General features: G+C 37.3%; 1 protein-coding gene across 1 annotated transcript in view; it reads left to right on the forward strand.

Moving 5' to 3' along the window:
- The first annotated feature begins 8,538 nt into the window (after positions 1 to 8,538).
- The window catches only part of RCAN2 (regulator of calcineurin 2), a 780,549-nt gene continuing 772,264 nt past the window's right edge, over positions 8,539 to 16,823 (forward strand). The window contains exon 1 of the mRNA XM_044062642.1: positions 8,539 to 9,104. Coding sequence (XP_043918577.1) covers positions 9,018 to 9,104 — 87 coding nt within the window. The 5' untranslated portion in view covers positions 8,539 to 9,017. The remainder of the gene's footprint in view (positions 9,105 to 16,823) is intronic.

Below are 16,823 nucleotides of genomic sequence, written 5' to 3' on the forward strand. Positions count from 1 at the left end.
TGCAGCTACAAAAGTGGGAGTGTGCTAGCCCCTCCCCCCTCGCTCTATGGTTCTGCTGCTCGCATAATTAGAAAAATAAATACCTGCAAGTTGCGCCCTTTACACTGATGGCCTGTACGGTGCCCTAGGTGGTTGACTAGTTCGCCTATGCCTAAGGCTGGCCGTGGACATATTCATACTTGTAAGTGACTTAGACTCTGCGACACATATTGGGATCAATTAATCAGAAAGCTATAGAAACATTCCAAAATGAACTACACATAGATAACAAACTGTTAAAATGAAAAGAATGAAATAGGTGAATAACTAAATAAATAAATAACAGAACAGACATACCATACATCAAAACAAATTATAAATAAATTGATCATAGTACTGTCCCAAAAGTTTTGGCAAGGGTAGGTCATGCCTACTTACCCTGATGGACTGCTTTGAGAATTCATCAAAGTAATGGATGAGGACAAAATGGTTCGCACTGCCTACCTTGAGCTGGCCAAGGCATTTGATACAGTAACCCACTCAGACATTGTTGATAAACTCACAGATTTAGGTATAAACCCTTATGACACCCAAATATTAGATAGATGGCTCATAGACAAGACCCATGAAGTTAGAATTGAGGAATACATGTCTACAATGAGGCTAGTCACAACAGGTGTCCCTCAGGGATCAGTCTTGGAACTGCTACTTTTTGGCATTTACTCCTCTGAAGTCAAGGCCAATGTCAAGGGCCTCTGGCCCCCCAAGAATTGCAGACAATTGCAAATTAGCAATAATCATACAAGCCTCACTGACACAAATGTTCTCCAGAAAGAGATGCCACAGACAAATACATGGTGTCAGAGCCATGGACTAAAACTAAACACCAAGAATGGTATCCTTTGGGAAGTCATCCACCCCTAGTAACTATCATATTGATAACACACCCGTAAGAGCTGACCCAGTAGTCAGGGAACTAGGGAAATACAGAGACAGTAATCTATCCTTTGACAGTCATGTGTCTACAGTAGTGAGGAAATCATTCTGTGTTGAGTAACTTATAAACAAAGGTATGGCATCTAGGTCTAAGGAGGTTATTGTTCCATTATATTCAGCATTCATCAGACCTATCAAGTACAATGCCCCCTTTGGTATGTAACTAACCAGGCACATCCAACAACTGGGACATCTCAGAGGTTCCTAACTAAAAGAATACAGCGCATAAGTAACATGTCCTATGCAGATAACCTCAAAGTTCTATTCCTTTATTCTGTCTCTTACAGGCTGCTGAGGGGAGATCTATGTTTGGAATACAAGGCATTGTCAGACCCCATCCTGATGGATCTCCAGCATATCTGCAAAACAAATAGCAGCATAATTTCCCATTCTAAAGATTTAAACCTTGACTGTGATGTAAATAGCACCTGCTGGAGAGACATGTATATATCTTAGAGACTACCACTTCTCTGGAACAGGCTCCTCATTCATGTGAAGCAGAGTTCCTCCCTAACCCAATTCAAGTTTATCATGGACAACTAGATGGGGAACAAAAAGTTCATCCATGTTTTCACACCTATGTCTCTAATGGACACAGCCTGTAATTGGTTCATTTCCCAGGCCCCTGCTTATAAATGTTTCATCTCCCAAGCTCCTGCTCACACTTATCAAGGGTAACAGAACTTGTCAGAGATTAAAGGTGCATGACTAGGCTTAAAAATACCCTAGTGGCCATTAGCCTAGTACACACCTATCATTCTACGAACCTATAATATTGTTTCATCACATTATTATTTCACATCCTTCTATCTTTCTATTTATCTTCAATTTTTATATTCTGTGTTAGTACTTTTTCTTAATTTTGTTTCTCTTTTTCTTATTCTCATGATATCTCAGAGCTTTTTGTACTTACATTTAAACATTTTCACTATTAATTTCTTATTCTATTCCTCCATTCATTTTAATACTCCATCTATGTTAAAAAAAAACAATAAACAACTGGATTTAGTAACCACAACCCCTCCTTCAACTTCATTTATATACAATACATCTCTTTTCACTGGGTTTAAACTTGAATGTCATATGAAAGGTAACACCTATTGCACAATTTCCTTAACTTTTTTTCTGGGATGATATAAACATTTGACATATATGTTATTTTTTTTTTACCATTAATACAGAATTCACCAGATAATAGTTTTCCTAAATATTAATGTATTTGTCCTCCCATTGCGTCAGCACTACATAATGCTTCCCAAATTTTATCCCAAGCAAAGATATTTCATTCATTGAAAAATACACTCCAACCACTATTTTCACCACATCACTTAATCCTTACTTATCTTTATTCAAGGTCATTCCCATTTGGTGCACCGGTAGCATTGTTGCTTCACAGCAAGAGGTTCTCCCATTCGATTCTCGGCTGGAGTGTGGGGAGTGCCTTCTGTGTGGAGTCTGCATGTCCTCCCCACAGTTGGGAGGGCATTCGAAAGACATGCACAAATGGGCGTGCCTTCGTTGAAGGTTGAACATCGAGCTGGCACCTCAGCGTTCGTGAAAATCTACTGCCGATCATTAGCGGACCGGAGTTCGGCTGTGGCGACCCCTAACCGGGAAAAGCCGAAAGACAGCAACATTCCCATTTTCTTTAAACAACCATCCAAACAAACCAAAACTTCTCTCATCCATATTTTGTTCATAGCAACTGCAAAGTGCCCTGCAACTATAATTTTCATGTTAACGACCACATAATAATATTTGATGAAACAGATTCTCTCTTGGTTATATATGCATGCTCTCCCCAACTGACATCCTTAACAGTTAACGTTTGCATCCTTAACAGTGTTACATCTTAGTATTTTCACTGTTTTTTTACACAACACAGCAACTCCAGGACAACATTCACTTCTTAAGTTCCACAGTATATTTCCACCCTACAGATTTTCTGTTTGCAGTCTTTCTTCACTTGTCAAGAATCTTACATCCTCTGACAGAATAACATCCACAAAATATTTAGCATACCATTCCAGTATCCTTATCATTCTTACAGTGTTAATTATATTGTTTACATTTAATGAATGTAGTCTAAAATCATTGCTTTTCCATCGGTTTAAGTTAAAGGGAAATATTTTTAAAATGTTATCTTCTTATTTTTACTCTTTCCCCAAATGAAGATTTTTCCAGGGTTTATGTACAAATAATCCTTTATCCTCAGAATCAGATTTTTCATTGGGACGAACTTCAAAAAACTACGAGTATCAATCCTGTATCCTGACCTTTATTTATTTATTTATGTAACGTTTGTCTACCAGGAAAGTCCGAATGAACACATTTTCAGTGGAGGCCTGAGGGAGAAATGCTCCAGGTGTATGTCTTTGTAACGTGGGAGGAAACTGGAGCACCCAGAGGAAACCCACACCCACAAATGACCTCTCTTCATGAATGTACCCTCTCTCCCCTCACTCTCCCCTCCATATTTTTTCTTCTTTTACAGTTTTGTCTTCACCTAGTTTACCCTGCCCCCAGTCTTTTTTATCCTTCCTCAAGTATGTTTTTCTTCCCCTTGTTTTTATTATTTACTGTTTGCTTTTGGCAATCCACCCAATAGTGTCCCTTTTTTTACACAACCCACATTCAGGCATATACCTTCTTACTGTATGTCCTTTCTCCCCACACTAGTTACTTTATACCTTGTCACAATCATTAATTAAATGTGAAAGGTCCCAACAAAAGAAATCTGACTGATGCTGGCTAGCATATCTTAACTTCCCTTTGTGACCAACCACAAAAATAACACTTGGCAAGTTTTTCACCCTGTTTTTTTTTCACACTTCAAAATAGCTTCAAACCTCCACCTGTTCCATACGTTTTTCTCATCAAAAACTTTCAGAATATTGTCATCAGTTTCACACAGATCTCAAGTATTTTTAACATCTTCTTCCAATTTATCAGTTCTAAATTGCAAAGTAACTTTTTTAACATTTAAGTTACTGCCAGAAAACAAATAATTGTTCCATTGATAAATGTCCTTCTTTTTGTTACACAGTTCCAAAAATTTCATCATCAGTCCATCAGTTTCAACTATTAAGTCACAAACAGTCTTTGTTCCAATGTGTATAAAAGACTGAATTTCTTGAACTTTATAACCCAGGACAGTTACCAAATTGTCCCATACAAAATATCTGTCAATTACAATGTCATTTTTTTCTTCTTTATTTATTTTTTATTTATTATTTGTTTACCGGGAAGGTCTGACTGGGACAGAGCCTATTTTTTTGTGGAGGCCTGGGGAGAAACACTCCAGATTCATGTCTTTGTCTTATTCTCACAGTTGGTCTTTTCTTTTTTAAAAAAATAGATTTACTTATAGTTTGTCACCACTGCCTTTTATTGCCTGCAATAACTATTATATGTTTTAGTTACTACATTATCTGCTACCACAAAACCAGGCACCTTCTAAGTTTATTGCTGCTTTCCTCTTTTACATTCTATCACTGCTGCATAAGTTTTAACTTCTGCATTCTCTGCAGACCCGTCACCTAGTTCCTTCACCACATCACCATCCTCAGCACTTCTGAAAAAAGTTATCTGTCATCCCACCTTATAATACAGCAGAACTGTCAGCTGGATCATCCTGCTTGGTTATTTCTAACAGAACATTATATGCAAGCCCCCCTGACAACAGACTTACATACTTCTTTCTCCATGGAAATGCTAAATCATGCTCATTTGTAACCTCCACAACACAGGAATCCTTGTAACATTCTGAAGCTCCATTTTGAACACTTTTTTTCCCCAGATTCTGACTTTCGACCTCCAAACTCTCCATAGCTTTTCTCTCCTCCTTCATGCTGTTGCTGCTTCCCTTAGGCCTCTTCCTTGCTGCTGTAGGAGCTCTTCAGCACCATCTAGCAGCTCCAAAGAGTAAGGGAAGGTCCTTGATGCCCTGGCCAAATTTCCACTCATAGTATAAATACCACTTCGGGTCTTCCCTGAAAAGAGGCTACTAGTCTAGTGGGACTAACCCAGTTAACAAATGATAAATAAAAAGTAGAATAAAGTGTGACATTACTGTAACCGTACCGTAACATTTATCTGATATTTGAATTAATTTCTATACTGTTTTGGCCATATCACAGTAGATAAAGTACCTCTGGAAGCTGAAATAAATGTCTTTAACAAAATTTTTTGTCCTGAATGACAGAGAACAGTACTGTGATTAAAGTGATCCAAGGTAATTCAGAGGGTCAAAAGGTAAGAAAGTAGTAAGAGAAAGCTGTACAAACAGTCAGTAGAATACCGCTCTAAAAAGGAAGCAATATCAGCAGTATTAAATGAGAAGTGACTCTTTATGGATGCTTGATGAGATTTTACTCTGAGTACTGAGTGCATTTCTGAAGACATCTTTATTATCATGCTTTAGGCAGGATAGAGGCTGTATTGGATATTTATTAATTTATTTATTTGAATTTGTTTACCAGGATAACAGCACTGATCTCAATGGATCAGTTGCTGTGTAAGCCTGGAAGTACAGATAGTATCAAAACAACATCTCTCAACATGTCATTTTCAAGTGCAACTTAGATCTGTGGATGGGAAACAGACAATTTACCCCAGGGCTCCCCCTGTGCTACTAATGGGCAGAGGCAAATCCTAAATGGTTTATCCCATGCATGAGCCCTCTCAAACTATCTATAGTATTATCCCATTATTCTCATTAGGGTTAATATACAATTGTCGACCATGGGATGGGTAAGGCCAGTCTATAACTGAATAGGATTGGTTATTTTGAGCACAAAAAGGGAAATTGGCTAGCCTTAAAATGGCCTGCAAGGGCCACTAGACCAGTACTTACCTATGAAGCTATGAGCTTATAAGAGGCCGGGACAAATAACAAAAAAGAGTGATGGACAAAGACCCAAAATAAGGGACAGATGTTAAATATTGCTGATAAGTTGCTAGAATAATCGTTTTTACAATAGCATGCATTTTTTGTAGGATATGAAGTCTGAAAGTCAATCATCTGTCATTATTTAGAAACTGTAACTCACAATGATTTGCCAAAAACATGCATTCTATGAGTTATATATCAAAGTCTGAAACAAAATCCGGACCATTCTCTGAAACAAAAGACACTTGACGGCTGCACAATTTCAACTTTTTACACAAACAGTGATAAAGAGTATTCCATCTCATACCACACAAATACACACTAGTCTTGTAAAGCCAGATGGTAACTTAGCAAATGAGAAAATGTCAAGTTACTCTCATCCAACGTTAGCTCCAACTATCCAGCAGTTAGTTATAGCGACTTGTTGTGGAGACCTCATTTTAATTGTGATAAAAAATTATGCCCCTTAACCTCTTTGTGCAAGTTTCAGGAATTAAGACAAAAATAATGAGGGATAAATACCCAACATCAGGGACATAGTTTAAGTATTGCTCTTATGTAACTAAAATGTTACTAGAATGATAATATTTGGAAATAGATTAAATTTTCCTGAAGGATACAAAATCTGAAACTGATATGGCTGTCATTATTTAGTCACTGCCATCCTTAATGATTTGCCAGGGATAAAAACAAAATTTATGTGCAGCAGACCAGAATGTAGGGCAAAATCTGAAGCTTTCTCAGAAATCATAAACAGCTGAGAGCTATGTAATTTCAATTTTCAGACAAATGATGTCACAAATATTCTGTCTTATTTCACACATATGCACAGTAATCCTGCAAAGCCATACTGATTAAAGTAAGCAAGCTACAAGATGATATTTCCATCAGCAAATAGCCTTCACCCACCACAAAACAGTTATAGCCTCTTGCTATATGCACCTCATCTAATTGTAATAGAAAATACTCTTTTCAGCTTCCAGCAGGTACAGTTATACATTACATCTGGCTGTTATACTGGAATGGCCATAGACTGCAAGCTGTTGTTTTTACCACATCACACAATATTGTCACTTGATTTTTACAGGCAGAATTATACTGACAATAAATATTATCTGCATGCGGTGTTGGTTTGGATGTACACCACGCAAGTACTCAAAAATAGTGATGCTTTTTCCTCATGACTCAAACATCCATCAGTAGCGGTTGTAATCCTCAATGCTTTGACATAAAAATGCTAATTTTGCAAGGAACAGTTTAAAAATATCTGAAATCAGGGACAAATGAGAAGCATTTATTTTCCTTTATTTATTTGCCTGTTGCTCTTCTAATATTTCAAATTTATTGCCTTTACCAGACAGTCCTTTATACATTTGCCAGATGAAGTTCTAGTACTTTAAATTTTCCTTCAGCAACAACCAATGCTGTTCCCAATATTTCTGTATCACAGAGTCACAGCTTGGGAACTCATACTAGATGTGTGCAAACTTATTCAGCAAGCCAGGAATAAACAAATACCGATGGTAGCTTTTAAGAATGCTGCAAAAAATAAAAAGTACTCACAATTTTATTTATTTATTTTATTGACATTTGTTGACTGGGAAAGTCCACTAGGTCAGAAACCATTTTCAGTGGAGACCTGGGGAGAAAAGCTCCACAAAAATGTTTATTACAGAGTACTTTGAAGATAAAATAAACAATGAGCATAGGCTATGTAAAAATGACATAGACTATTTGTTTGTTTGTGTTTTTCAGCTTTTCCCGGTTAGGGGTCGCCACAGCGGAACTCTGGTCCGCTAATGATTGGCAGTAGATTTCTACGTACTGGCTTGCCGGGCCTAACGCACAACCTTCAACGAAGGAACGCCCATTCACGCATGTCGCCACACAGAAGACGCTCTAACTGAGAATCGAACGGGCAACATCTAACTGTAAGGCGACAACACTACCGCAGCACCACCACCGCAAAAATGACATAGACTATTAATATATAAAATACAGTACTTTAACAATAAAAGCATACAAATAAAAACTGTAGCTTGATTCAAGGTAAAACAGTTCTTTAAAATAACCATATTATTTTTTTTCTGTCATCTGTGTTCCAGTTTTTGGTGACACCCTTTTTTTTAGCCATTACCATACTGTATACTAGAGATTTGTCTTTGAGGCAGTATTATTTCATTACTGTGGGTAGTGGTTTGCTACTTTATTTTATATAGTATATTGTGTGCACCAGACATTATGTAGTAATAGTTAGCTTTCCTTGTAGATCTTATATGAAAGCACAATGTTGTTCAGCCAAAAGAAATCTTAGAAAAAAATATTGAAAAAAATAATCCTAAATTGTAAGGGATGGTAAGTGTTATTTTCTAAGCATCAATGTATGAAAACAATTAAAAAGTGGCTCTTTGCTGCTGGTGAGTTCTAACTCTTTAATCTAACCATATCATGAAACTTATTTTTGGAGAAATGATAAAAATTCTAAAAAAATATGATTGCATGTAGTATAGAAGCAAGTTCTATCTTAATATATCAAGTGAAGACTTTCAGCCAGTGAAAAGCAGTAGCAGAAAAAAAATGAACAAAGGCTGCTTTTCCTTTTTTTTTTTTGCAGGCTAACACAAGTCAAGTGCAACACTGGTTAATGTGGTAGCTATGACTTGGTTCCTTGTGAAGATTGCTTGAATTGATTTCGTCTGAATTTAGGTTTAGCACATAATCATGTTCAATTTGCTGCACTGCACTGCCTGGAGATGAAAGGCTCAGAGGAGAAAAAAAATAGATTTAGCTTGTGTCAGCCCATGTGATGATGTCACTGACAGAAGAGATGAGCTTGTGTTGTTCCTATGCTATGCCTGCACAGTGCGATGGTGCACTGAACAGGGAAAGAATCACTGCCAAGTCAGCTGAGAGCGAGAGAGAGAGAGAGAGAGAGAGAGAGAGAGAGAGAGAGAACACAGTAGGTGAGACTCAGGCTTGGAAATACCTGAGACGGACTTTCTCTCTCGTTTGTTTTGCACCCTGTCTAAACAGCAGAAGCCATTAGCACTATCAGTGCATTTCTACAGGAGTACCTGCTTTGTATAATTCTTTTTAACAGAAAATTATTATTTTAAAACATACATACACTTTCCTCTACAGAAGAAGGGGAATGCCTTCCCACAGGATGGATTGTGACATTTCTACCTTGGTTGCTTGCATGGTGGATGTGGAAGTTTTTACCAGCAGGGAGATTCAGGTATGAAGATGCTGCTTTTATATCTATTTTATGTCATGTTATTTATGTATGCATGCATGTATGTTTGCAATGTATCGGATGTGCTGCATTGGTTAGACTTATTACATTACCATACAGAAAAAAAGCCACACTAATAACTACATGGCAGTCATAGTACACACTTTCTTTTGCTCAGTGAAACAGAGTTTAGTACCCTACTAGACTACTAGAAAAGAATGTCTCTTCATGGCTACATAAAGGATTCAGTTTATGTTACTCAGTAACTTGCTATAAAACTCTCCATTGCTTATGCCTTTAAAACATGTCACATGTAATGAAAAGAACAAGAAAAAAGTTAAAGGTCACATCAATCTTGCTGGCATTTTAGTAGCAGCTGTTTTTAAGCAGTATTATTTTCACAGCTAGATCATATCAGTTAATGTCTGAACAGTTAACTTTTGAACAACGTTAAACCATAAAGAAATGAACATACTAGAAGATGACAAATGCTGAAATGCATGTTAATCTCTTTTGTTCTAAGTTTGAATAGAGGCATAAAAGATAAATCTCTGCTTTTTCACCCCATGTGTTAAATGATTTTCATTGTACTGAAGGCTACTTTGATCTCATTCCTGAATCTGGGCACTTTTTTTTTTTGCTATTCATTTGAACGAAGATAGGATGGCAAGTAATGTTCTTTCTTGCATGTCACTGGAGTTAGGTGGCCTAAACCAGGGTCCTGCAGACCCGGTCCCACAGTATCATCATAGGTAAAAGGCAAAGAGGGTAGTTTAGCAGTTGATTAGCATTTAAAGTTTCCTTGGTGCACTCCAGGGGCTTGTAAAATAAAGGTATTCAATAGGTTTGCTCTGCACACATATACTGCAATATCACTATGTCATTTTATTTGCCACTACTGCATCTGTAGAAAGAGTTCACTCCAAATATAGATCTAGATAAGCTTTTCTTCCAAAAAAGTGAACTCCCATCAGGATTTCAATAGGCTTTCAATAGTTGATTAGTTGCAGCAACAATATTAAATCAAACTTTTAAAACTGATGCTTAATCTAAACATTTTTGACTATATGTGCATTCATCTCATCAACCACACATTATTTTAAAAGCAACTTGACCTAAGATTGCCAAGGCAGACAAGGCATTCCTCCCTTTATTTGTTCAGTTTAACTGTCACTAATACCCTCCTTCAATACACTCCAAACTGCTGAACCAGCCATTCTCATTGGTGAGGTTAAGACCGCAACCACCATCACCCACCCACTCCACATTTGTATGCCAACAAAACACCATTTATTAGTGCATGACAGAGGTAAGCATAGAAGGTGTCATGATTCTTAAACAGCATTCTTTTTTCTTTTTTTGCTTTACATTTATATCAAGGTGCCATGAATGTATACAAAAAATGTTTATATTACTAAAGCATGTACTTGCCTTAGTTCAAGTCATTTGAAATTAGAATTTAGCTTTGGAACACTCAAGGGCCATGTCAGCAACAAACTTTATCCTCATGAGAGAATGCCTGTTGTTTGTACTTGAAACCATGGCACTTAGTGAAATAATTCATATGGTTCCAAACATCATATGCCTCTTGCATGTCTAGTGACAGTGGATATAACCATGTGAAGTTCTTTTTAAGCAATCCTTTTGCTGTAGTAAAATATATTTTTTGTGCAGATGCACTTAATCTGACTGTGGTAGGCTTCTCAAATAACAGTTGTCCTGCTCAAGGCTTACCTTGCAGACTGATAACCCACACCTAAGTAGATGGCACAGTCCTGTCATGGAAAGTAGTGCCAGATTATGGTTTATGCAAGTACCAGCAAAATACCAATGCATTTAGAGCACATAGTGCAGGGGAAGCTCCCTCCATTATTGTCTCTCTGTTCTAGACTTATCTTTGTTCCTTTTTTTTCAGAGAGGCAGCTGCATAGAGCTGTACAGGCTGAGACAACAGTCTACTGCGTTATCTTCCGCATACAAAGTCTGTTGTTCATCGTACCGTACTCAGTGCTTGAGCATTCTCTGCAGTTCTGTATTACTCTCCCACCATTACAGTTACTCATGCACAACCCTAACCCTATCACTACCCCTGTCCCTAACGCCAACTCTACACATTATGTTACTGACTAATGACAGCCATATTAGTTTCACACGATTTTCCCTGACAGTCCCAGGACACAAGGCAAAAGGACACAGAACACACACAAAAGAAAATATGCACAACACTGAATCTATCCCCTTTCCTAACCCTTACTCTAAGCCAGTATCTACAACATGTTCTTTCACATCTTCAGAAGCACCATTTTTTCTTCAAACATTTAGGTTCATTCACATGGCAGCTTACCTACCCTGTAAAAAAGTTAACCTTATGTGATTCACACAAAAGATCATTCACTCATTTTTGCATTCTGTCTTTTTTTACACCGACAGAAATGTTTCAACCAAATCAACCTTTTGAGTTAGAAGCATATTTGACAACATCATTGTCATTTTGTGCAAGTCCTCTCATGGCTAACTTTGTTACAGAACCCAGATCATTAGCACCACAGATGGAAACCTTGTTTCTCAGCTAGTTCACTAGCAATGCTTAACATCGATTTGTTCTTCAGTGCAGTGAACCAACAGATTTCAGCAGCAGAAGTGAAATGGGGAATTAGAAAGCATGAATAAGCACCATGACACAGAAAAGTCTGATAAACTGCCAGGAGACAATTGTCATTCTTTGCAAAACTAAAAAGGAGTGAAAAGGTTAACAGCACTCCTGAGCTACCACCTGCATGATAATTTCTGATAGGGCAGGTACACATGCAGTCAGGTAGGTGTAGTGAAGGTATCTTAAGAAGTAGATTTGTTTTATTTTACTTGTCCCACATCACCAGCACAAAGGGTCGAAAAAGAGGAAAGAGATGTGTGGAATTTGCTCTGGGGCGCAATCAGGTCTTACAACTGTTTTGGTGTTTCATGGTGTAGGTTAAACAGAATAAAATTGTGATCCTACAGCCAATGTAAGGATTAAACTGGGGAGCAAGTCCATTTGAAGTATTCAGTTATGTTCTTTTTGTAATAAATGAGAGGATTAGACCATAACAAGCAGTTACTTCTGCAAACTAGCATTCGATTATTGTGCTCTGGAATGGGGTTACCACATATCCCACTTTGTGAGGGACAGTCCCTCTTTGGGCAGTTATGTCCTGCAAAAAAATTTAAAAAATGGCAAATGTCCTGAGATTTTAGGACAGAAATATTATCCTATATTTTCTTTAATACTTGCATAAAACACTTATTTTGTATCTGAACCACCTCAATGTTATAAGGAACAGAATAAGCAACTCAAATGCTACAAGAATAAGTTTTTATTTTAGCAAAAAAGTGAAGTTCTGTACTTTGTATTAGCTGTGGGCATGTTTTGCCCTGCAAAATCTGATGTTTCTACAAAAAATGGCCCACTTTGGGCATTTAACAAGGTGGCAACCCTACTCTGGAAGTACTAAGATAAGACTTGTGCAGATACTTTTCTCTGCAGAGCCCAGTGGGTGTACTGCATTTCATTTATCAATGTTTGTTAGTGTTTTTATTTAGTTCAATGGCTAAGAAAAAAAATTAAAACTGAAGCAAAGAAAGCCAAATAATCTTTTGGACTGTACAGGACTGAGTATAACCAGTTTAGGTTTTTAGTGATGGAATCTTCATATGTTCATTTTGCAATATAGGTGACCAGTACAGCACAATATATCTCCTTCCACAATGCTTGTTTAAGCTATGCTGTACTCCATTTGTGTTGACAGTATATATATATGTGACTAGAGAAAAAAACAGTACTAACTTGAGCACAGGGAAGTGATGAGTTTGTGCACTGAATTGTGCCATAGAAGAACAAAGTTAATTGCTGTAAGAGTGGTTTCATTTTACAGCAGGATATGACCTGGTAACTCTATCTGGGTACTGGCAATATTCACACAGCCTTCTTGGCTTTGTCTTCTTTGCAGGTTTACTATTAGGGAATAAAGAACAGCAGAACCCATGCGTTCACATGACCTTAGGTTTTATTTATGACATCAACTGATACATCTGAGAGCTAAGACCTTCATTGTTGTAGTAAGCTACACGTACATTAAAAGAAAAACAATTTAAAGAGTTATGTTGTCTGGATCATTATGACATCCTTCTCTCGATGGTCAGAGTAATGCAGGTTTGGTCAACTACCTATACTAGCCTATCAAAAACACTGAAAATGCTGCAGTTCTGAAAACTAGAGGGATCATTCAGAAATAAACCTGGGAATAAGCATTCCATTAGAATGAATTATGGTGACAGTCATAATCAATACAAATACAGAAAACAATGAATAAACACTTCTGCCATGTTTCTCAGAGGTTACCGGGGGGGGGGGGGGGCGCACAGGGCACTTTTTCTCTAGGGCTACAAAATCAATAGGAAAAACAACAAAAACAATTAAAAACAATTTTAACAAAACCTTCACTCATTCCATAGAGTAATTAAAAATATTGCAATGCTCTCTTATAAAACATAAAGTGCATACTCAAATGAAGTATTTCCACAAAATCTGTAACCAGCTACTAGGTTTATGACTAATTTTAGAAATAACATTCATAGAATGTTTAAGGGAAATGATAAGAATCAGGCAGGTGTGCATAGTTTTTGGAGGGATGAATTGAAAACAAATGACTGAAAGAAACTTTTCAAAATAAGCTTGTAAATATTAATTGCTAACTAGTGGAAAGGGAGCATTTTTTAAAACTGGTACTACATTTTTATGCCAGCATTTTGCAGTTGTCGATACAATTCTTGTTTTGCTTATTATAGTACGGCAGTCATTAAATGTATGATATAAGAAGCTGGGGTTAACAACTAGTTTTCCTCTGATGCTCTGTGGCATAACTACTGAATATAAATCATTCCTGATCCTGACAGTGTTTATGATACTAGTATGGTAGGGTGCTTATGAAGGGAATGACTCAGTGGGTTAAGTTCTGAAGGGCCAGCACATACTCTATACCAGTTTGTAGCACTTCGGCATTACACAGCACTATAGTTGAAGTAGGGGAACAGAGAATGACACGTACTAACTCTATGAGCTGCAGTATCCTCAGTGTCCTGTGGGTACCAAGGTATCATTGTTGCATCACATTTTTATGTATACCGCTACGAATGCTTCCAGAAGTATACATTTAGCAGCTGTGCTACATATTGTGCAGCAACTTGCATTTCTCCAATAGTTGTGGGAAAGAGTTTGCATACTTGTGATTGAGGATGTGCCAGGAAGGCATGGAGATTGTTTAGATTTATTGATTTGTACCAGATACGTGAAAAGAGAGTGGAATCCAAGAGATGCATTAACCTTTCTCTTACACAGGTAGAGACCTTGATCTAGTTACAGGAATTACCTAACAAGAGATCACAGCGTTGTACATTTTTAAAATCTTATGTAGCGTGCTACCACTAGGGACAGAACCAGTTTAGTATCTGTCATAATGAAGCTTAAGTAATTCCAGAAAAAAAAAAGTTGGTGTATCTATCATTGTGTAAGCTCCTCAATGGTCATTTTACAGTGTATTGTAAGATGAGCTCTGGATTCAGAGACAAACACACTGACCAGAGGCATGACATGTGGGCATGCATGCATACACATGCACTTAAATATATGCAAAAAAAAAATGCATGCATGTATGCTCACACACACATGCACATTATCCCTTGCATGCATGCTTAGTGCTCAAATGTACAAATACAAACATTTGCCTGCACAATCCCAGACACACATCCATGTACATAAACACATACACACACACCACACACACACACACACACACACACACACACACACACACACACACACACACACACACACACACACACACACACACTCAAATTACTTTGCAGGTTGATTATATTTGTTTTATTCATCCATGGTGTATCATTAAAATGAAATTGATATTCTGGCCCATAGTCCATATGCGTTCATATCTCAGTGGGAGCACTCCTGAAAATTATTGACTTTTGCAGTAAATCGAAATAAACAGACACATCATCAACTATTATTTTTTCAAGATAATATGTTATAAATAATTGAATTCCACAATACATCCTTTAAAATATTTCCCTCATATTTGTTTGTTGTGCATTTCTTTTTCACAATTTCATAAATGCATACATAACGCAAGTATCTTTTTACATTTGCTTAATCTATCCTTACTGCTGTGTCAGCAGGTGCCATTTCTAAACTTCCATGTGCCCATATTTCCTTTCTGTAAATGCAGTCATGAGGCTCTCTTCTGCACTCTTCAGTCTTGATTCATCTAGAGCATACCAACACCTCTGAGGTTATTTACCTTTCTCCTGCCATCTGCTTTAGAAAAATATTACCTAATCACCATTTTTATTTTAGTTCTTAACCTGGCAAGCCTTTAAATACAAGTGCTTCTTCTCAGAGGAAACCCAGAACTTTATCTTGTTAACCCGACTTGCTCAGAATGTCAGAGAAGACAAATGGGCTCTGAGGGAATCAAACCACAAGTACAGGATAAAGCTGATTAATAGCTTACTTAGATCTTTAATCCTCTCTGCTCACCTGCCAGATAGTACACTAAGCACTTGACTTCCCAGTCTCATGTTTCACTACATATGACTCATTGCTTGTGGGCAGAACCGGCTCATCTGTACATGGGCCGGGCAAAACAAACACCATACTGGCAATAGTGTCTAATTTATTTATTGATTGATATTGTTTTGATTAACACTGAAGACACAGACCACCATCAAATGTAAACAATAGTCACATCCATTTAGTAGGACATATAACAGGATGTGCATAATGATATATATAAAAAATATTTAACAGTCAAAACATGAAGAAGAAGCCTATAAGGTACAGATGTGTTAGTGAAAATGCATCCATATCACTACTTGTTTTTTATTGTTATATTACTAGTTAACATCATGCAAACTTTAATATGAGGATCTTAAGTTAACATTTGCATTGTTTTGTATAAGTGGCATAATACCTTTTTGGCTGGGCTTGTATAGGCCCCAGGGCCAATAGCCTAGTACCTACCTATGAACCTATATGTACTAGATGCCATAGGATAACCGTGTAATAGAACAAATTGTATGTGTGTGTAAGTGTGTGTGTGTGTGTGTGTGTGTGTGTGTGTGTGTGTGTGTGTGTGTGTGTCTGTTTGTGCTGGCAGGAGGAAAGAGGGGAGGGGTGGTATCACCCTTTCACCTAGGTATAGAACTCATGACATTTCTCGGTACATCCCTGGTGTATTTGTTTATTTATTAACCAAATGGGACAGCTGGTCATTTTGGACCAGTTTGAACTACAAGTTCAAAAGGCAGTGCAAGAAATATGAACTTATCTGAAAATGTGTACAGTCCAATGAATTGTGCAATTGTGAACCGAGAAATCATACATAAACCCTTGCTGAATTTTCTTAATTTCAAGAGCTGGCTAGAACCACACTATGTTTGGACATTCACTGAATCTAACTGGCTACATTACTGAAGGGCCCTTCCTTTCTCTAGACAAAGTAGAAAGACAGGCTATGCATGGAGTGGGACTTAGCATCAAGGGATAGAGTCATTCTTGCCACTTTTTTTTTTATTTATTTCTCAAATTCTGCATCAGTATACATTATAACGGTATAGTATAACAATACAATTATATTCATGTTAAAAGTAGCTCAGAATTAGATCCTAACT

Source organism: Protopterus annectens, chromosome 2.part1 (genome assembly GCF_019279795.1).
Source record: "Protopterus annectens isolate FY-2018-M chromosome 2.part1, PAN1.0, whole genome shotgun sequence".
Lineage (NCBI taxonomy): Eukaryota > Metazoa > Chordata > Ceratodontiformes > Protopteridae > Protopterus > Protopterus annectens.